Source organism: Prionailurus bengalensis, chromosome B3, assembly GCF_016509475.1.
Source record: "Prionailurus bengalensis isolate Pbe53 chromosome B3, Fcat_Pben_1.1_paternal_pri, whole genome shotgun sequence".
In the NCBI taxonomy this organism is placed as follows: Eukaryota; Metazoa; Chordata; class Mammalia; order Carnivora; family Felidae; genus Prionailurus; species Prionailurus bengalensis.
The window spans coordinates 21,616,035-21,639,783 of NC_057355.1; the positions used below are offsets into that span (position 1 = coordinate 21,616,035).

The following is a 23,749-nucleotide window of genomic DNA, read 5'->3' on the forward strand; positions in this document are numbered from 1 at the left end:
GAACAAACTCAGAATGAATTAGAAATAAAAAAATTACTTTGGAAATGAAGACTAAACTAAAATACACTCAAGAGTTAGTAAGTACAAACAGAACAAACTGAGGGTTGATGGGAGGTGGGAGGGAGGGGAGGGTGGGTGATGGGTATTGAGGAGGGCACCTTTTGGGATGAGCACTGGGTGTTGTATGGAAACCAATTTGACAATAAATTTCATATATTGAAAAAAAATTAAAAAAAATAAAAAGAGTAAGTACATTTGATTACAGTAAGTACATTAAGAGAAGTGGAAGATGAAATGGAGGAACATTTTATTTTATTTTTTAAGTGTTTATTTTGAGAGAAAGAGACAATGATAGCATGTATGCATGTGAGCAGGGGAGGGGCAGAGAGAGTGGGAGAGAGAGAATCCCAAGCAGGCTCTGCACTGTCAGCACAGAGCCCCATGTGGTGGCCTGATCTCATGAACTGTGAGATCATGACCTGAGCCAAAATCAAGAGTTGGACGCTTAACCGACTGAGCCACCCAGGCGCCCCAGGAGGAAGATTTTAAAAATCAATGAAGATGGAATTTAAAAAGATCAGAGATAAGGTGGCAAACATTGAAGATAAGCAAAGGAGATCCAGCATACAGGTAATAGGAGTACCTGGGGGGTGGGGGGGGAAAGGAGGCAGGGATTAGGAAACAGAACAAATACTACAAACTAGGCTTTAAGAAAACCTCCTTGAAATGAAAAAAAATATATGTATTTGAAACTATACACTGAGAGAACACACTGCACCTGAGAAAATTGACTTAGAATTATCAAAACTAAGACATGTTCTTGTAAAACTAGTGGACTTTAAAGGAAAAACAATGCAAATTTCCTTGGGTATCTGGACAAAAAGAGCAAGTGATTTTTAAATGAAAAAGAATTAGATAATCCTTAGACTTCTTGGCAGCAATCCTTTATTCCAGAAGAAAATGGAGCAACGTATTTAATATACTTAAGGAAAGAAAATGTGAGAATATGATAATTGCAAGGGATTGAAACACATAGATATGTTAAAATCCATGAGGTAATGATGTGGTTATGCACACACACATATATATACACATATTTCAATCTACTGGTCACCATTAGAGGATGATAGGGAATCAATTCAATATCCTAATAACTGACAAATAAATGGGAAAAATCAATCATTGTCCTTGCTGTATGGTATGGACCATACTACCGTGAAACCAAATAGCAGGTGAAAGGAATCATTTCTTCATGAAGTATTCTAACTAATAAAAGAAAAAGATATAGGGTAGATTATTATGATTTTCAGCTTGCTATGAATTAGGGATCTAGGCAGCATCAACAGCCACAGACATCTCCAAAAGAGAGGCAAATAGACGTATGTGCCTCATGAGGAAGGAAGTGACACCACCCAAATAGCCTTGCTAAAAGAATTGAATCTGAGTCTGAGTAAGCTCTGAATTCTGCCAACTTGCAGAAGCAATGAAACGTGTCAAACTGCATATGAATATTCAACCAGTAAAATTCAGATTGCAGGAAACTTTGCAAGACAAATGGCCCATGTTCTTCAACAGGTAGATTGTAAAGAAGAGAAAGGGATGGGGGAGATTTGGAAAGTGAAAAAAAAAAAGAGAGCAAGACTCAACTATAGCACTAAAGGACATTCAGGTGATGAAGCTATAATGAAATGCAAGTGTGGTGATTTTAAAGCATGCCTACAAAATTTTAAACACTCCTCCCATTTGGGAGCCCTCCCTTTGAATCTGGATTGGCCTTAGTGACTCACCTGTAACCAAAAAAAAAAAAAAAAAAAAAGGCAATGGAAGTGACTCTGCATGACTTCTGAGGCTAGGTTATAAAAAACAATGACATTTCCTCCTTGCTCATGGGGACACTCACTTTGGGAGCCCTGAACTACTTTGTAAGAAACATGATTTTTATGAGGCTGCCATGCTGTGAGAAAACCCAGGCCACATGGAGAGGCCATACATAGGTCCTCTGGTGGACAGTTCAAGCTGAGCTTCAGATCCCAGCTGACAAACAGGATCCACCCCCAGACACATGAGGGAAGATGCTTCTAGATGACGTCAGCCTTAAGAGGTTGAATCACCTCCAGGCACTGAGTCTTCCCAGCTCAAACACTGTGAAATAGAAACTGGAATGCTGTAGCGCATTTGCACTAGTTTGCAGAGCCAATTGTTAGTATCTTTTCCCAACTCCACATTCAGTGATGTCACATGGGTAGCTTGAAATTAGTCATGGTAGGAATATTTGCCCCACAGAAGTGAGCAAATACTATAAATCGGGGCATTCATCTGTGCCTTATCTGAATTTCTGACCTACAACATCTGTGAGCATAATAAAACAGGTGTTTTAAGCCACCTAGTTTCAGAATCATCTTTTTTTTTTTTTTTTTTTTTTTTACAAGGAAGTGGCTACTATAAATAGAGAGTGGTCACTTTTGTGGGGAAGAAGGTGGTTGAGATTGCAACTTGTGAAACTTTGGAGCAGCTGGAAATTCTATTAATATGGGTGGTGATTATAAAAATGCTCATCTTGGGGCACCTAGGTGGCTCAGTTGGTTAAGCATCCAACTTCGGCTCAGGTCATGATCTTGCAGCTCATGAGTTCAAGACCTGCGTCAGGCTCTGTGCTGGCAGCTTGGAGCCTGGATCCTGCTTCAGATTCTGTGTTTCCCTCTCTCTCTCTGCCCCACCCCACTCACACTCTGTATCTCTCAAAAATAAATAAACATTAAAAAATTAAAAATATAAAGATGCTCATCTTAAAATAATTAAGTCATATATTTCTTATGTGTGATTTCCTGTATCTTTTATTTTATAATAAACATTTCTATAAAATAGTCCTTCTTATGTTGGAGATAGTAGGGTGATGACTTCATTTGTCTTTATTTCCAATATATATTCAGAAAAATTCATTTTTCTAGCTCTGTGTGTGTGTGTGTGTAAGCTCTATGCCCGACATGGGGCTTGAATTCATGATCCTGGGGTCAAGAGTTACATGCTCTATTGACTGAGCCAGCCAGGCAACCCCAAAATGCATTTTTGATATGGAATAACTCTAAGACAATGCTAAGAGTTAAATTTAAAAATTCTGAAATCTAAATTGTGTAAACCTATAGGAGCCTCCTGGTAATAAATATATATATTCAGAAAATAAGCAATTGTACAGTCTCAAAGGAGAGAACCCCTTATATGAGTTCAATTCTTTACTCCTCTTGATCAAAGTAAAAAATGAGCTTACTTTAAGCTTATACAAATATAACTTTTATGCGTGTGCCAGAATTTATAGGATATAGAAATAAAGCCTTCTTAGTACGTTTCTTACTGTGTTTTACATAGAGCAGAAATACACTCCTAATTTATTTACTAAGACAGTTTTATACTAAATGTTTTGAACATACACATGTTCCTATTTTAATTGCCTTAGATATTGCTAGATTTTTTATTAAATATAATTTATTGTCAAATTGGTTTCCATACAACACCCAGTGCTCATCCCAACAGGTGCCGTCCTCAATGCCCATCACCCACAGATATTGCTAGATTTGATCAGATTGGAAATTAGTTCCTAACATTCAGTTCCCTGTATTTAGCAAAATTAGAATGACTGTGTAATAATAATATAATAAATAGGCTTGCACGGTACCCTACATAAGGGGCCCTCAATATTTGAGCTGTACTAAGTTGGTAGAACATGTAAATAGCAATATGGTTTGATTTCAGGTGTTTGAGAAAGGTGCCTGCCACAGGTAGTGAGATTTCACCATTAAAATGTACTTCCTTGGGGGCACCTCGGTGGCTCAGTCAATTAAGCAACCGAGTTCAGCTTGGGTCACGATCTCACGGTTCGTGGGTTTGAGCCCTACATCGGGCTCTGTGCTGACAGCTCAGAGCCTGGAGCCTGCTTCCGATTCTGCACCTCCCCTGCTCGTGCTCTGTCCTTCTCTGTCTCTCAAAAAATAAATAAATGTTAATAATAAAAAAAGAAGAATGTACTTCCTTGTGTCTGTAAGACAAATATTTAAAGACAAATATCACATCCCTTTCAGCCAACACCTCTACAGGAGTCAGAGTCACAAATCTCATGAGATTTATGGGCCTGGACTTGGCCCCATACCTGAGGCAAGGTAGGAGAGACCTCAGAAAAGGCAGGGGTGGGAGATTTGTAACGAATGGAGAGGTGGAGAATTCCAAACATAAGCTTTGCCTTCTTCAGACCCACTCTGTTGAGCTGTCATAGGTTCTCCAGCTTACTGTGAGAAGACTTTTTTTTTTCTAGAATGTGGCAAAGGGCTGAAAGTTTTCTTGGCATAGACACACACACACACACACACACACACACACACACACACACACACGGTTAAGGAATGAAGTAAATTGTAATGGGTTAAGCACTGGGTTAAGTAACACATGCAGTAGGATGGATTAAATAGTCTTGATGTAGCAGTGGCTTTATTTATTAAATAATTGTTATCATTTCTTAGATTTCAAAGCCCCATCACCCATGCAATGGTATACCAGTACTTTTTTGACAAATTCAGCCCAGTTCAGGGATTCTGATCTGATGATTACAATTTCAGTCTCATTTAGGTGTTAATTATCTCTGATCCCTACCTTTGCATAACTACAGTGAATCTCTCTCTCTTTCTCTCTTCCCTTGCTGGTTTATGACCATGTGACAGTCTGAGTCTCATATGAGAATGGATATAGTGGTAATTTTGTGATTATCCCCATTTCTGTCTGATTCGCCTACTCCCATGAGGCACTTCCACTAAAGTAGCAGTAGGCATGTAACTCCAGGCATGAGGCTGGCCTGATCTGTGTGCTCCAGAGACTCCCTGAGACCTCCCAAGAGATGCCGTTGCAAGATGGTGAGGGCCCAGGATCCAACTCTTAACTTCTGTGAATGTTACTGGCCTCTGCACTAGCCAGAGAAGATCCTTTTCTGTTTCTCTCTGCCCCTGTTTGTTTAATCAAGAGTGGTGGTGATAGACAATAGCCAAAGTATGGAAAGAGCTCAAATGTCCATTGATGGATGAGTGGATAAAGAAAATGTGGTATATATATACAATGGAGTATTACTCAGCAATCAAAAAGAATGAAATCTTGCCATTTGCAACTACATGGATGGAACTGGAGGGTATTATGCTAAGTGAAATTAGTCGGTCAGAGAAAGACAAAAATCATACGACTTCACTCATATGAGGACTTTAACAGACAAAACAGTTGAACATAAGGGAAGGGAAACAAAAATAATATAAAAACAGGGAGGGGGACAAAACAAAGGAGACTCATAAATATGGAGAACAAACTGAGGGTTGCTGGAGGGGTTGTGGGAGGGGGGATGGGCTAAATGTGTAAGGGGCATTAAGGAATCTACTGAAATCATTGCTTCACTAGATACTAACTAATTTGCATGTAAACTTCAAAAAATAAAAAATAGAGTTAAATCAAAAATAAAATAAAATAAAATAAAGAAAAGAAAAAAAAGTGGTGGTGATAGGGTAGCCTTGAGGGTTCCTAGAGAGTGGCCCCTGACCTGACACCATGGGGAGCCCAGGAGTATGGTAGGTCTTTGAACTTAACAAGTTGAAGCACAACACCTTATATTCTCAGTCATGAATGGTCTCTGTGGTTCTCAACAATTCCCACCTTGATAATGTATCTTTCAGATTTTAGACATAGCTTTGCACAAACCATTGAATAGACAGAGGTACAGTTTATTTGTTTTTGCTCTCAAGGACTCCATGACAACAGGAAAATGCACATTGGATACTTTATTTTTACACATTAACAAAACTCTTGGTCACCCTAAACTATTACAATGTGATCTTTGATATAATTGTGTACTTTTTGTCTTCACTGTGTTATTGTAAAACATAAAACGTTAAAACAGAAAACAAAAACCCATAAAAAAATGATGCTAATGACTCATTTCCAGTTCTTGTACCTCACAATTTTTTCTTCTCTCCCACTCCTTTTTTTCTTTTTTCATATTTGCTTTCTCTTTTCATTTTTCTTTCTTACCTAGTGGCTCACTGCTTTAGTCACCTATTGGTGGCACCCAAAGGCATTTCTTAGGCTACTTGGTGACCCTCAGAAATAAAAGAGATTGGAGAAACTTTTACTGATTAAGCAATTTATCTTGACTGGAATATTGTCACTTTCATCTGATGCTACTCCAACTAAAAACAACTTAAGTTTACTAACATATGCTAGCAAAATAATACTTTACGTTTACTGAATTAAATTTTAAATCTTAAGTCCAAACTGCCAAACATTTATGATGAAAACGTTTTCAGAAATTGATGATGTTAGATGACCAAGGTGGTATTCATCAGTGGTTTTGATTTAAAAATCAAAGAAACAAAACATGTTAGCATTGAGTTTCTGTGGAAGTTTTCTCTTGGTTAGCCTTCTGCTCTTCTGTTGTAATTCCAGACACAACCACTAAGTTACTTACACTGCTGGCGTGTCCAGATCTGTCTAGTGTGCCCTGAATGGCTTTAGCTTTCCTAGGATGGCCATGTAAACTTTTTGACCTTAAGGATGGAAATCCCATAGTTTGGTCTGGCTTCACAGACAGTAAATTTTCCTTTTCAGTTCTGTCAGTTACAGTTAGAGATAAATGAGAGATTTGAGGGACTATTTCAGAAACACAGTTTTCATCTTCAGTGTCTGTAAGTTGCTCTTTATGCTCGGCTTGCATTGCAGCTTCTGACACAATGTAAGGGATATCTGTACTTCGAGAACGTGTGATCTTTTGAACTTGATATTTCCATTCTGTCGTCCAGTGATGAACTGTAGAGGGTCCTGCTGGGTCCATGATTGAACTGTATTCTGTACTCCTGTTGTTAACCCCGCTGACCAGTTTTCGTCCACGGGAATATACAAAGCTTCTGGACTTCATTGTTTTATAAGCACTGAACGTTTCATCAGGGCGATAGCGTGTCAATTTTGCTTCTTGTAGGGGATAGGAAATTGTGCCCTCTATCTGTGTTGTCTCCACTGTTAGCTGACGGTTCTGAAAATCTGATTTGTTCTGTCCATGCATAACATCTGTTTGATTTACACTTGGGGGAATGGTTTCTTCCCTTTTAGAGTCTGCCTGCTTTCCATCATCTTCGGCTGAGATCCCAATATCTGGACCTAATTTCAGCTCTGAAGAGTTCTTTATGTTGTCTACTGCAAGTTGACTGCAGTCAGGTGTTGCTGGTGGGCTTGTGCTGGGTAAAAGGTGAAGGCTATCTTGACGCTCTGGTACTAGATGCGTTTTTGACTCCTTGTCTTCCTTCATCCGGAAGGAGCAGGCTTTCCTCCTGAATCCTGTCCCTGGTGGCATTGAGAGATCCTCGTACAGCAACTCCTCTCCGTTAAAATGATATCTATACATGCTATAACCATCGGCGCTATTGATACTGCTTTGTCTTAGAAGGTAAGTTGCATCACATTCAGAAGAAGCTCGGGACCTCGTCTGGATCAGGTCGGACTTGTCAATTCCTGCGAGATTTTCAAGAGCATTCACCATCCTGTTCGACAGTTCTTCTAGTTGAGAAAGGCGAAGGTCCACAGTCTGTAGGGAAGTTTTCATAAAATTTTCTCTTTCGTTGATTTCTTCCAATCTCATTGACATATTTTCAACTCTGGTGAACATAAAGGAGCATAAAAGTTAAGCTGAGATTAACTAAAAATTAAAAAGAAAAATACAATGTGATTAGTGTCATATGCTTTTCCAGGCTTTTGAGAATCATGGAGCTCACTGGGCATATTTTCAAACTTCATACTGCTTCATACTTCAAACTACTAAAAATGACTATGAGCTCATATATGGATCTTGAGAAACTTAACAGAAGACCATGGGGGAAAGAATGGGGGAAAAAAAAGTTACACAGAGGGAGGGAGGTAAACCATAAGAGACTCTTAAATACAGAGAACAAACTGAGGGTTGATGTGGGTGGGGGAGAGGGGCAAATGGGTGATGGGCATAGAGGAGGGCACTTGTTGAGATGAGCGCTGGGTGTTATATGGAAGCCAATTTGACAATAAATTATATTAAAAAGAATAAAAATAAAAATGACTGCGAGAGCCTCAGAAAGTAATAGAAATACAGTTAACACATAGTGTATATACTACTTACCATTCATGGTTGTGTCTTACGTATTCATTAGTAAGTGCTTACTGAGGTACTATTCTAGGCTGGTTTAATCCTCACAACAGCCTGAGATAGGCACTATTATCAGCATCCCCATTGTACAAATGAGGAAATCGAGTCATAGTGTAAATAATTTGTCCAAGGTGAGCTGTGGAGCTGCACACGGTGTATCTCTAGCCTCTGCTTCAGCTTTGGTCTCTTAGTGGGCATATCACATTGCCTCCGAGAATAAAAGAAGATACTAGCACTTAGGTTTTTGAGGTTTGATTATAGCTGTCAGCAATTAATGGTTATGTTGACAAAATTAATTGAAATCCTTATTTGAAGTTCAGGGGATTCAGAAGATGAATTGTTCATAATTAGGTACAGATTATCAGATAGTTTACTCAAGGGACAAGAGGTCATTTAATTATCTGAAGAACACCACTAACTTTAAATTGCTTATTATATTTAACAGTTAGTGTTCCCTTAATGGGTTTTTTAAAAAAGATTGTGGTAGATTACAAATACCTGCTGCCAGACTTTTAACTCGTAGAAGATCAGGCAACAACTTATGAAATCAAAACCTGCTGGTATAGACTATGTTTTATATTTCAAGAATATGTACAGCATGGGGGTGCCTGGGTGGCTCAGTCAGTTAAGTGTTTGACTTTTGATTTCGCTCAGGTCATGATCTGACAGTTCGTGAGTTCGAGCCCCACATTAGGCTCTGTGCTGACAGGTTGGAGCTTGCTTGAGATTCTCTCTCCCTCTCTCTCTGCCCCTCCCCCACTTGTGTGCTTGCTCGCTCTCTTAAAATAAAAACTTAAAAAAATAATATGTACAGTATGAATTTTTTCAACTGGTTCATGAAATTAATTCTAAGGGCAGTGGGTCATGCCCAGGACCTAGCACTGTCTTCTAAAAGTTGAATTTGCCCCCAGGACATGGTGAGGGTCAGCAGTAGGGATTGTGGCTCCCAATTGGAAGCCTCTGGGCCCTCTGAACCAACAATATGGTGATCTGTTCCAGCTAGTTCATCCCTGGGTGGAGATCAACACTTTGGTCTGATTCTGTCATGCTTTGGTTTTTTCCCACCCTCTGATCTTTTCTTAGAAACACACAGGCAGTCTCCAGGGTCACTGAGTTTGCACTGAGTCTGTTTCTAGCAGGTCCTTGCTACCTTCTGTACATATCCTCATAAATCCTCTCACTGTTCTCCTTACTTTGCTCTTACCCACTTGCTGAGCGCCTGCTGCTCTTCTCTGCACTGAGTTTCTGCTCTCTGACTACATCTCCTGTGCTTTCCTCACTCCCAGCTACCTCTGCAGTTACCCTCCCTACATTCTTCTAGAACTGCTTTTGTTAATGCTGTGCTTCCGTTGGCCACTTTGACAGCTGCGCTCTGATGTGTGGGAGGGTCCTTGGCTATTCTGGACTTCTTTTTGTGGGGAAAAGACTATTTATATGTCCCCTAGGAAACCACATCATTTGAGCAGGAAGGGTCTGGCTTCCTGGAAATTTGCCACTAGGAGGACCAAATTCACTGTGTATGAGACGTCCTGACTCTCGTACCACAGACACTGCAGGTTCTAAAGGTTCTCACTCCTCTTGCATTTTGGCCACTGACAGAACTTTTGCTATTTATGTTACCTCAAGTAAGACTCGGTTTTCTCTGTTAAATGTATGTCTCCTTGCTCATTTCAAATCTGTTACCATTGATGAATCCTTTTGTGTTAAAATCCACAATCTCCTCTGTAAAGTCAAACTTGAGATCCTTTAACAAATACTACATTAAGAGCTAATACAGCTGCACAGACTTTGAAAAATACGCACTGGCAAAATATAGACACGTATCTTTCCTCTCAAATCTTTTATAATTCTCTGCCTATGTTTTGCTTGTATTACCTAATTCAGATAACGCCATTGCCAGCCACTCATACATAAAAGGGAAACTTGCTGTTTGAGACAACATGGATGGACCTAGAGGGTGTTATGCTAAATGAAGTAAGTCGGACGGAGAAAGATAAATATCATATGATTTCACTTATATATAGAATCTAAAAACAAAACATGTGAACAAACAATAAAGCAGAAACAGACCCCTGCATAGAGAGAACAAACTGTGGGGTTACCAGAGGGGAGGAGGAAGGAGGATGGGCAAAATGGGTGAAGGACAGGAGGAGGTAAAGAGTGAATAAGTCAAGGAGATGAAACGTACCGCATAGGAATATAGTCAGTGGTAGTATACTAGTGTTGTGTAATGACAGATGATAACTACACTGTGGTGAGCTACAGAGTTGTCAAATCACCATTGTGCACCTAACACTAATATAACATTGTGTGTCAACTACACTTCAACAAAAAAATATAAAGGAGGCCTCTGAGTATTTAGTCTCCCTTACAGTAACTCTGCGTTCCTACTTCTCTAACCCCTTGCCCCCTGCACTGAATAAATTACCAAGCTCTGAGGTAGGACTCCCCTGTAGGTGTCTTTAAATATCCTGGCATCCCTACTGCCACTCCCTTAGTTCAAACTGTGGAAGAAACAACGTTTCACGATGTGGCTCCGATTAAGGAAAAATACTTATTAAAGATACTTATTTCAGGCTTGTAAACAACTGCAGCGTTTTGGAGACAACAGTTTAAACAGCTATCCCACATCAAGGGGCGGCTATACCAAATCAAGGTGTGCTGTATTGAGTTTTTATAGTATGTCTGAAAAGGAGAAAGAAAAGAAATGAGTTTAAGTTCACTTGTATCTGAAATGATAAACAAAAAGGGTGGATAATAAACTATCTCCTGTGTTAGCTATACTTTGTGACTTCCCACAGTTACTTAAGACTTTTCCAGACCTTAGCATCCCTATAAAGAGTGATTTCCATTTCAGATGGGGAAAGACAGGCTAGCTAGGAAACACTTTGACGAGAGTCCCATATCTGTTGACACGCTGAGTAGCAGAAAAACAAACGAGAGAAGTCTGTCATTTCTGATAGAGCTTGTAGCAAGATATGAACTTTCTTACTCTCTTAAGTCTTAATTTTGCTTTCCTTTCTGTGCAGAGCGAAATATTTTTCAGCACAGCACAGAATGCAAAGGTATTCTTAGGCTAAGTGATTTGCTTTTTTTTTTTTTAATTTATTTTTTTAATTTACATCCAAGTTAGCATACAGTGCAATAATGATTTCAGGAGTAGATTCCTTAATGCCCCTTACACATTTAGCCCATCTCCCCTCCCACAACCCCTCCAGTAACCCTCAGTTTGTTCTCCATATTTCAGAGTCTCTTATGTTTTGTCCCCTTCCCTGTTTTTACATTATTTTTGCTTCCCTTAATGTTCATCTGTTTTGTATCTTAAAGTCCTCATATGAGTGAAGTCATATGATATTTGTATTTCTCTGTTCTTTTTTTTTTTAAGTTTATTTATTTTGAGAGAGACAGAGACACTGTGAGTGGGGGAGAGGTAGAGGAGGAGCGAGCGAGTGAGCGAGTGAGAGAGAGAGAGAGAGAGAGAGAGAGAGAGACTCCTAAGCAGTCTTGGTGCTTCCAATGCAGAGCCCGATGTGGGGCTCGAACTTAACGAAACTCCAAGATCTTGACCTGACATGAAACCAAACCATTTAAGCCACCCAAGCACCCATGATTTGCTCTTAAAGACATATTTCTCACCTGACATATTTCTAATTTCATATCTAAAAATTTTTTTCTTTTAGAAATTTTCAGGCAGTAAACTATTTTTTTTCTTCTGGTATTCAGTTGTATGAATCACCCGTTGTGTGACTTTAGGATGTAAAATGTGTTGATTTGATACATTTACATATGACAACGTGGTTGCCACTGTAGTGTTATCTGACACTTCTATAAGTTATCTTCTATAAAGTTATCTGACTTTCTAATGTCACATAATTATCATTTATTTTTTGTGGTGGGAACAATCAAGATCTAGTTGTTTTTGCAATGCTTAAATTTATAATACAGTATCGTTGACTATAACCACTGTGTGGTACTTTAGATCTCCGGGACTTACTGGTTACAAGTTTGTGCCCTTAAACAACACATCCTCAATTCCCGTGGTAACCCCTGGTAGCCACTTTTCTACTTTCTGTTTTTATGAGTTTGGCTTTTTCAGATCCCACATGTATGTGATCATACAGAATTTCTCTTTCTCTGTCTGACTTATTGCACTTAGGCATAATGCCCTCAAGGTCCATCCATGTTGTCACAAATGTCAGGGTTTCCTTCTTTCTCATGGTTACATAATATTCCGTTGTGTGTGTAAACCATGCCTTCTTTATCCATTCATCTGTTGGTAGACACTTGGGTTGTTTCCATATCTTGGGTATTTCAAATCATGCTGCAATAAACACGGAAGTGCATATATCTCTTGGATCTTCTGTTTTCATTTCTTTCAGATATATATCCAGGAATAGAATTCCCGGACCATCTGGTTGTTTTATTTTTAAATTTTTGAGGAGCCTGCATATTGTATTTCATAGTGGCTATACCAATAAGTTTTCATCTCTCTAGGATAAATAGGAGTGGAATTGCTGGTTCATACAGTGAATGCATGTTTAACTTTATAAGAAGCTGCCAAACCATTGTTTAGAGTGGCTGCACCATTTTATAATCCCAGCAGCCGTGTAGGAGAGTTCCAGAAGCTCGGTGTCTTTGCTAGCATTTGGTATTGTCAGTATGTTTCTGTTTTAACTATTGTAATATGTGTGTACGATTATCTCATCATGTTTTTTTCAAAATTAAAAAAAATTTTTTTTATTTGAGAGGGAGAGAGAGAGAGTTGGGGAGAGAGGCAGAGAGAGAGAGAAACTTAAACAGGCTCCCCTCTCTGTGCAAAGCCCAACTTGGGGCTTGATCCCATGACCCTGGGATCATGACCTGAGCCGAAATCAGGAGTCGTATGCTCAACTGACTGAGCCACCCAGGCACCCCTCATCACCATCACTCCTCATTTAATTTGCATTTCACTAATAGATAATAATATTGAGCATCTTTTTATGCACTTATTTGCCAAACTTAACTCCTCTCTGGTATACCTATTCTCATATTTTGCCCATTTTAATAATTGGGTCGCTTTCTCCCATATTACTGAGTTTTGAAGTTTAGAAGAGTTATAGAAGTTGAAGTTCCAGAAGTTTAAGACTTCTAAGTATGTTGTTCAATAACAGTGGTAGAGTGGACATCCTTTGTTCTCAATTTAAGGAGAAACCATTCAGTCTTCCACCATGTCAGCTGTGGGTTTTTTTTTTGGTAAATGCCATTTATTAGATTGAGGAAGTTCCTCTCTGTTCCTAGTTTGCTGAGAGGTTTTCATTTTTTAAACTTTTATTCTTTTTTTTCTTTCTTTTTTTTTAAAATCATGAATGGATGTTGAAATTTGTGGAAATGTTTTTTTCTTCACCAGTTGATATTATCATAGGTTTTCTTTAAACTGTTAGTACAGTGGATTACATGGATTTCCAAGTGTTGAACAGCCTTTCATTCCTAGGACAAACTCTACTTGGTTGTGACTAGACTCAACTTGCTAATATTTGTTGTGAAGTTTTGTATCTATAATCATAAGGGCTATTGACCTATAGTTTTCTTCTTTGGTTCTGTCTTTGATTTTTGTATCAGGGTCATGCTGGCCTCAGAAATAAGTTGGGAAATGACTATATCATTTACTATAGATGTTATATTGGTTGTTCTAGGGACTACAAAGTAGATAGTAACATTTCACAGTCTACTTAGCATCAATATTTTACCAGTTCAATTGGACTTAAAAACATTACCACAATATAGGTCCATTTTCTGCCTACCTTTTTATGCTTTGGTTGTCTTAGATATTACACAGACATATATTGAAAACCCCAACATTCCTTCATTCCTGATGTTCCAAGTTTACTTCTGGTATATGTTCTTCTGTCTGAAGGGGTTCTTTAAAAATTGTTATTATTTTATTTTTTTATTAAATTTTTTAAATGTTTAGTTATTTTTGAGAGAGAGAGGCAGAATGTGAGTGGAAGAGGGGCAGAGAGAGAGGGAGACACGGAATCTGAAACAGGCTGTCAGCAGAGAACCCGACATGGGGCTTGGACTCATGAACTGCGAGATCATGACCTAGGCCGAAGTTGGACACTTAACTGACTGGGTCACCCAGGCACCCCTCTGAAGAGTTTCTTACAGTAATTTTTTTAGAGCCCAACTGCTAACAATGAATTTTCTAAGAAGGTCTTTGTTACATATTCATTCCTGAAGAATTTTTGTTGGATATAGAATTTGGAGGTTGACTATTCTTCTTGTCAGCTTTAAGAACACGATACTACTTTCTCCTGGCCTTCTTGGTTTCTTGTGAGAAATCTGCTGTTATTTAAATACCTGTTCCCCTATAAGTAATGTGTCGTTTTTCTCTGACTGCTATAACATTTTTTTTTTGTCTTTTGTCTTCAAAATATGTACCTGGGTGTGGATTTCTTTGAGTTATTCCTGTTTGGTGTTTGCTAAATTTCTTTAATCTGTAGGTTTATGTCTTTTGCTCAATTTGGGAATTTTTCAGTTAGTATTTCTTTAAATATTGTTTTCTGCATTACATTTTTTCTCTTCTCCTACTCAGGTTCTGATGGCACAGTGTTACACTTTTGAGCTGTTGCTCAAATTAGGTAATTACTACCTATATATATCTTCACGTTTACAGATTCCTTCCTCTGTATCTCTGTTATGCTATTGAGCCTATCCAGTGAAATTTTAATATCATTTATTATAGTTTTCAGTTCTAAATCTTTCATTGGTTTTTCTTTATATCTTCTATTTTCTAAGACTTTCTATTTTTCCATTAGTTTCAACTTTCTTTGCAATTTTGTTCAAGCATTTTTATAATAGTTGCTTTAAAGTATGTCAAATGTCCCGACATTTACTGATTTTTCCCTCATATTTCTTCATACTCTAAATTATTTTAGTTGATATTGTGAACATTTTTAAATTTTGATATATTTTTTTGAGGGGTGGGAGGGGCAGAGAGAATGAGAGACAGAGGATCTGAAGAGGGCTCTGCACTGATAGCAGAGAGCCAGACGTGGGGCTCAAACTAAACGGTGAGATCATGACCTGAGCTGAGGTCGGACGCTTAACCAACTGAGCCACCCAGGCACCCCCAGTGGACATTTTGAATACTACATCATGTGACAGTCTTGTTTAAATCCCATGGAGAGTGTTGATATTTTTCTTTTAGTAAATGACTGACCTCATTAGGCTTAAGCTGCAAGTTCCAACATGATTTTTGTGGACTGTGATTCCAATTTCAGTTAGATTTGCAAAGCTTTTGCAGTGCTTTTGGCATCTGTACTGTGTGTGTGCAGCCCAGTGATCAGTTTGGGACCTTTGTAGTGGTCTATTCATTATTAGTTCAGTACTCAATGCCTTTGAGATCTTTCTTCTTTTTTAATATAGGCATTCGCTGTTATTCACTGTTCTGAGCACCACTTTTGCTGCATCCTATATGTCTTGGTTATGCTTTCATTTTAATTCATTTTGTGCTTTCATTTTAATTCACTTTGAAGTATTTTCTTTCTCTTTAAAACATTTTTGGGGGCACCTGGGTGGCTCAGTCGGTTGGGCGTCCGACTTCGGCTCGGATCATGATCTCATGGTTCATGAGTTCAAGCCCCTTATTGGGCTGTGTGCTGACAGCTTGGAGCCTGGAGCCTGCTTGGGATTCTGTGTCTCCCTCTCTCTCTCTGTTCTTCCCCTGCTCACGTTCTGTCTCTCTCTGTCTCAAAAATAAATAAACATTAAAAAAAAACATTTTTGAATTGTGGTAAAATACATAATGTAAAATTTACCATCTGAATGATTTTTAGGTGTATAGTTCAGTGGCATTTAGTACACTCAGACTGTTGTGTGTCCTCAAAGTACTTTCTAATTTCTCTTGTAATTTCTTCTCTGACTTACCAGTTATTTAAGAGTGTATTGTTTAATTTTCACAAATTTCACATATTTCAAAATTTCCTTTTGTTATTAATTTATCATTTTATTTCATTGTGGTCAGAGTACACATTTTGTATAATTTCAATTTTTTAAAGATTTGTTGAGATTTGTTATATGGCCTAACACATGGTCTCTCCTGCATAATGTTCCATGTGCTCTTGAGAAGAATGTGTATCCTGCTATTGTTGAGTTAAGTGTTCTGCTGGGTTGAGTTGGCATGTGGTATTATTCAAGTCTTTTATTTTTTGATACCTTCTATCTACTTGTTCTATTATTAATGTAAGTGAGATATTAGAGTCCCCAACTATTATTGTAGAACTGCTTATTTCTCCCTTCAATTCTGTAAGTTTTTGCTTCATATATTATGAGGCTGTGCTATTACATGCATAAATGTTTATACTTATATCTTGATAGATGGACTATTTTATCATACTACAATGTCCTTCTTTTTCTCTAATAACAATTTTTAAAAATGTTTGTTTATTTTGAGAGAGAATATAAATAGGGGAGGGGCAGAGAGAGAGAGAGAGGGAAAGAGAGAATCACAATCAGGCTCCATGCTCTCAGCACAGAGCCCGGCATGGGATCCTGACCTGAGATCCACAACCCGGGGATCCTGACCTGAGACAAAAATCAAGAGTTGGACGCTTAACCGACTGAGCCACCCAGACACTCCTCTAATAATTTTTGTCCTAAAATCTATTTTCTCTGATATTAGTATAGCAACCACAGTTCTCTTTTGGTTACTGTTCATGTGAAGTATCTTTTCCCATCTTTTTATTTCCAAACTCTTTGTGTCTTTGAATCTGGAGTGAATCTCTGTAGAGAGAATGTGGTTAGATTATATTTTTGAAAATATACAGTCTGACAGCCTTTGTGTTTTAATTGGAGAGTTTTATCCATTTATATTTAATATGGTTATTGATAAGGAAGAATTTACCTCTACCATTTTACTATTTGTTTTCTACATGTCTTTTGTCTTTTTTTTTTGTTCCTCAATTCCTCCATTACTATCTTCGTCTGTATTAAATAGACTTTTCTAGTGTACCATTTCAATTCCCTTGTCATTTCTTTTATTATATATTTTTCAGTTTTCTTAGTGGTTGTCCTAGAGATTACATGTCAATCTAATTCAGATGAAGATCAATTTAATTTCAATAGTATATAAAAATTTGCTCTTTCAAAGTTCATTCCTTCCTCCTCTACTTTATGTTGTTGTCACAGATTTATATCTTTATATGTTGTGTGCCCATCAACAAAGACTTATAATTATTGCTTTATGCAGCTATCTTTTAAATTATAAAGAAAACAAAAAGTAGTTACAAACAAAAAATACATTTATAATGTCTTTTATACTCATGTATGTAGTTACCTTTACTGGTGCTCTTTATTTCTTCATGTAGATTTTAGTTACTATCTGTTGTCCTTTCATTTCTGCCCAAAGGACTTCTTTAGTATCTCTCTCAGGGAAAGTCTAGTAGTAACAGATTCTTTCAGTTTTTGCTATCTTGGAATATCTTAATTTCTCCTTCAGTTTTTGAAAGACTGTTGTGTTGGATATGGTATTCTCAGTTGATAGTCTTTTTCTTTCAGCATTTTGAATATGTCACCCCACTGCCTACTGGCTCCCTGATTTCTGATGAGAGGTCAGCCTTTTATTTTATTGAGCATGCTTTGTGCATGATGAGTTGCTTCTCTCTTGCTGATTTTAGGAATTTTTTCCTTTGGCTGATGACAATTTAACTATGATTTGAATAAATGTAAATGTTTTTGAGTTTTTTACTTGGAGTTCATTGAACTTCATGGAGGTGTAGATTCAGATTTTTCATTAAATTTGGGAAGTTTTTGCCCTTTATTTCTTCAGATATTTTCTGCTACTTTCCCTTTTGTCTCCTGCAGCTCTCATTGTGTGTATGCTGTTGTGCTGATGGCCTTTCATAGATCTCCAAGACTGTTCATTCTTATATATTTCTGTTCCTTGGAATGGATAGTCTCAAATGACTTATCTTCAAGTTTACTGATTCTTTATTCTGCCTGTTCAAATCTGATTTTGAGCCCCTAAAGTAAACTTTTCATTTCAGTTGTACTTTATAAGTCCAGAATTTCTGTTTGGTTTTTCTTCTTCTTTTTAAATATAATTTCTATCACTTTATTCCTATTCTGTATATGGTGAGACAGCATTCTCATAATTTCCTGTAGATCTTTAGAAATGTTTTTCTTCAGCTCTTTGAATATGTTTACAATAACTGATTTAAAGTCTTTGTTAGAAAGTCCAACATCTGGGATTCCTTGAGGCCAGTTTCTTTGATTGTCTTTTCCCTAGGTGGACCTAGGTGGACCATACTTTCTTGTTTCTTTGCATGTCTATTTAAAACTGGGAATTTTGAGTAATATAGTGTAGCAGCTCTGGAAGTCAGATTCTCTTCTCCACAGAGTTTGTTATTATTGCTTCGTATTGTAGTAGTTGTTGCTTATTTAGTGATTTTTCTGAAATGATTCTGCAAAGCCTATATTCTTTGTTGTGTGTGGCTACTGAAATCCTCCCCTGTTAGCTCAGTGGTCAGCTAATGACTGAACATAGATCTCCTTAGATTCTGGGCTAAAAAGACCTCCTAGTCTTTGCTTAGGGGCTCTATGCATGCACATCTTCAACACCCAGCCAGAATTTACATCTTTCTCTTAGCTTCTGGTTTTCACAGAGCCTTTAGGTCAGCTAGAATTGGAATCTTTCTCCCTTGTCAGGTATTCTCTGAGCATGTGCATAGCCCTATGCATGCATATGGCTTTCTAGATTCCCAGGAATATGTCAGAGCTTTTGAAAGCCCTATGGACATCTCATTTCTCAGCCTTTTCTCTGGAGATTTTTGGTTAGGCTCATTTGCCTCAATTCTGTTATTTATCACCTTGGGGAATAGGGACTAAAATACTTGTCTGTAAATATTTTTGACAAATGCCCTCTCCCCATCCTCACCCCTGGCTACTAGTTTTAGCCCTGAGGTAGTTTCAAGTCAGGGGAAATTAAGACAAGTCTTTTGAGCCAGTCTTTCAGGAAGCCACCAGACAGGTTAAAACAGGTAATTACAATTCTTTGTGGATGAGGTCCTTTCTGCTTCCACTGGTACCAGGAATTCAGGCTGTTATTTTCATGACTGCCACTGAACTGAGGAGTGGGGGATGGAACTAGGTAATTGAAATGCCACAAAGCTCACTTAAAAAAAAAAAGGATTCAGTAATGTTTCTTGAATAAGCACTCCACAAATTGTTGCAAGCCATTGGTTCATTTCCATCTTTCTAAAAAGGTTGATTCTGAAAGTTTTGCCAGTTTTGTTGTTACTTTTATGGAGAGATGGATTCCCAGAGTTCCTTACTCTACCTTTTTTTTGGTGAACTTTGTCTCCCTCAATACTTTTGGTATGCTAATAAGGCGCAGAACCACACACAGACACACACACACATACACACACATACAAATACACACAGTTTGGTAGCGAGCTCCAAAGTTCATTAGCAACTTCATGGGATTACTTTCCCAAGTCCAGCCCTCTCTACAGTCTCCTTGGTGTTTCCAGTACTCTGAAGCTCCCCCTTTCCAACCTCCAATCATAAACCTGGGGTTTAATTAATCCACTCTGCCTTGCACTTTCACAACTATACCTACTTCCAGGGCCAAGTGGCAGGAGGATACAGAGAGAGCAAAATGCAATAATTGGCCCCACCTTCTTGGTTCTTGATGCAATAGGTAGGGATTTCACTGGACCACTGGATCTCCTATGAATGACTGAGGGGAACAATAGGAAGGGAAAGAAGGCACTCTTGGAATAAGCAGGATAAGGTCTCAGAATAATTTCCTTTAATATTGAAAGATATACGACCTAATTTTATACCCCACGCTGAAAAAGCAAAAAGTGTTAGTTGTTGGGAATACCCTCTTTGCCTCCAATGTCTTCTCCCTCCAATCCAAAACAATAAGACAATAACACAGTACACAATCATGTCACTCCGTGCTTAAAAATGGTACTAGCTTCTCATAACACTTAAAAGCCAAAGTTTATTGCAATGTTAGGTACCAAGGAGTGTGTTAAACGGAAACCTTATAATCTCCATTGGTAATTTTCTATGATACAAACAGTTGGTGCTTTCTCAGTATTATGTAAAGAGCCATGTAAATGCAGCTTCAGGTTTTCCCTTCTAATTCAACAGCAGCCCTTAATCTCCTCCTCAAGGATTTCTGTTACTTATATACATTCAAACCTTTTCAGAATCTGGCCCCCATCTTCCCTTCCTGCCTCATCTTCTTCTTCAACCTCAAACTTACTTCATAATCATTCCATCATCATCAAAATGGAAAAATAAAATCTCCTAGAACTTGACAAACCCTTAAGTGCCAGAGCATCTGATGACCTCAGTTTGAGAAAGTTTGTTCTAGAAACTTTCTACCATGGATATTTGTAGAACCAGATGAATGAAAGCTGCTTTGTTGATGCCAGGGGCCCCAGCCATTCTATATACCAATATGTTGCTACCCTGGATTTGAATATTATTTAATTAGATTAATATGGCTGCACTGTTTATTATTTTTCAAAACAATATTCATTTTATAAAATATGTCAATATTCTCTTTCAAGTATTTCAAATCATTGGGTCAAACCACTTATGACTGTTATTCTAGTATACCTAGTATTTGGCTCAAAGGGATTATTTCTTTGGATGATAAGTACTTTTGTGATACAAATGCACTTTCTTAGACTGAAATACTGATTTCTTAGTTCTACTTCTATCCATTTTCACCAATTTGAATTCATGGCTTCTGTAATTATTTCTGTGTTTGGATTTACTTACAGATCACGTAAGTGGCTTAACTAGGTTTTTATTTCACACATTGTGGTAGTATTTACTTCAGAGCAAAAATTCTTCCAATTTAGGATGTTTTGAAAAGAGCACTGAGACCATTTTTCTAATATATGAGTTTCAACTGGTGGGCCAGAAGAACAATTCCTGAGGGCTAGCCTTTTATATCAGAGGAAACTAGAACCAAGTGAAACCTATAAACTGGCTGGGCCCAAAGTAATCATTCTCCTGTCTTTGAATAGAATTTAAGCTGTACTTGATTTATGATAATATATGCCCTTCCTTTTACTACTTTATGTGTATCTCCTACTAAAATTGCTGGGAGTTCAGAACCTAATTTGTTTTATCAGTCCTAGTTAATTATAGCTGTGTTTATCCCTCTCACATTTCAGAGATTAGTATAGATTGTTCTACAGGGTTGTCTGTTAAAAGGCCACATCCTAATGCCCTAATCAGTCTCCAATTCTATTTGTTTATATATATATAAATATATGTATATTTTATATTATTTATATATATTTATATATTTATATTTATTTATATATAAAAATATAATTCTACTTGTTCTGTAAATTAATAAAATGAGAGATAATGTTACCAGATTAGCAACTGGCATTGCATATCATGGCTCTTCTTGTTTTAGTTTGTTTTCAAGAAAAATAAAAGGCTCTTTATGATTAACATTTTGTCAACTTCAGTATTCTCCTTGAGATGTGCCCATATTTATGTTAGGGATGAAGGGCTCCATCAGCTCTGTCTTTATTATGCATCCGTCACCAGTGACAATAAACAACATCAACAAGAACAGCAATAAGAACAACAGTAGTAGCATGATAATGTTGTGAGAATTAAGAGAAATTGTGTAGATGAAAGTACTCTGTGAGCTATAAATGCTATGCAAGTGTAAAATAATGTGACTATGTGAAGTAGGTATGATTATAAATCTCCAGATGCTTTCATCTGTGTCTTACTATATCTATTATTTAAGATATTTGGTTTGGACATTCTACTACTAAACCTGAAAGCAGCTTAATTAAAACACATTTTTTTGGTTGTTGTTAAGGTCTTGTAAATAATGTTTTCAATTTCATTCAACTAATAGGTACAACAATACATGAATTTGTGGCACTTTTGTAGTAACCTCTGAGAGAATACCCACAGATGGCATAACTTTCTTGGAGTGTCATTGACTCTTACCTAATAAATATAAGGTCCAAACTTATGTTCTCATAGTAACAGTTGTGTGTGTTTCCTAAGGAAAGAACTTAGACATTCGGAATTCTGTAGGAAGCTAGTTACTAGAACTTGTTTTATGTGTATTCATCTTTTTTGTGTGTGCAACCTTCACCTGCAAGGCAGCTTATAAATTATACAGAAACATTTACTTAATGATAGAGTTCAGTGTTAACCTAAAAACATAGTGTTAGTGGAACAACAAGGTCCAGTTTATACTTGAAGAAACCCGTGTTTCAAGGTTCCATGGTATTCTATATTGAGTTCTAAGATGATTCTTACCCTGTAATTTTATTCCCAGTCTACAGATCATAAACTTGTCTAATCCAGTCCAAAATTTATATCCAGCTATTTTAATTTCCATCTACTTCTTCATATGAGGCTGTCTTTTAAGTTTCGTAATTATAGTGAGAACACCCAGGGTAGAACCTGGTTGGTTACACTTTATTTACAGAGTTTTTATTTTATGTGAAAGACTAAACAAAGAACAAGACTTAAGTCTTAAGTCTTCTGGCTTTCTCATTATTTTTTAATAAGCAAAATAGTGAAGACTTACCAAAAGACTATTAAGCTCTCTAGGATTTTAGCTCTAGGTCACATCATTTATATATACCAACATGGGCACACTTCAGACCTCCTTGATTTCTAGAATTCAAGCCATCTAAATCATTAGCCTTTTCTGTCTATATTCCACTTTCTGTTGAAGCAAGACTCTGGTCACTCACTGAAGCTCTTACTAATATCTTAGGTTATCTCTCCCTTACTTCCAACATAATAGTGTCAGCTCTAGCCCTTCCTCTATTGCCACTAGGACTCCACAGCTGGGCAGAGAGAAATGGAGGCATTGTAACACGTTTATGCTACCATTTGCAAACACTAACATTGTGGTGTCCCCACTGACTAGTTCTAGGTCCTTTTAGCCTCCCTTTCGCTATGCCCCATGCTTCATTCACTAACTGCATCCTTGTCTTTGGGCTGTAGAGAGTCACTGATGAAGGTCATGGGAGTCACCTTGGATGTGGTCCAATAAAATCATATTGGCTGGTTTCATTTAGGTCCTCAATACTCCTGCTGAGAAATTGCTTGGCTAGCTCCTTTCCTATCATATTTCCCCTAAAGGTGAACTCGAGTCCTCCCTAGTGGCTTCAAGTCTGTAATGTGGCTAGGGGATACTCTTTCCCCATTCCTATCATTCCTTCCTATGTATCTGAACTTGCCATTAGTGTAAAACTCTTAGCCTCTCTCCAGTCTTCTATTTATTCTCGAGGAGGACTGATTTTCTGATTGGTATTAGGGGATCAGGACACCAACTTGCTTTTTTTCTCTCTCTCTTTGGGAGCCACCTGCCTGCAAAGAGCATTGGTTCTCACTTTTTTCTTTGCTTTTTTGTTTGTTTGTGTGTTTGTTTTGTTTTTGTTAATATGTTAAGCTTAGTGGGGAAAGTTGATTCTGCTTGTGAGAAGGGAAGCTTGCAGGCGCCTGTAACTGAGTGGGTGTGGCTAATTCTGACTAATTCTGTGTATTTGGCAAGAACCG

General features: G+C 37.7%; 1 protein-coding gene across 6 annotated transcripts in view; it reads right to left on the reverse strand.

Annotated features, from left to right (window-relative positions):
- Positions 1-5,723: 5,723 nt before the first annotated feature.
- The window catches only part of TRPM1 (transient receptor potential cation channel subfamily M member 1), a 137,335-nt gene continuing 119,309 nt past the window's right edge, over positions 5,724-23,749 (reverse strand). For all 6 annotated transcript variants that reach the window (XM_043554859.1, XM_043554861.1, XM_043554857.1 and 3 more), the window contains one exon: positions 5,724-7,667. In XM_043554859.1, the coding sequence (XP_043410794.1) occupies positions 6,401-7,667 (1,267 nt within the window). In that variant the 3' untranslated portion in view covers positions 5,724-6,400. The remainder of the gene's footprint in view (positions 7,668-23,749) is intronic.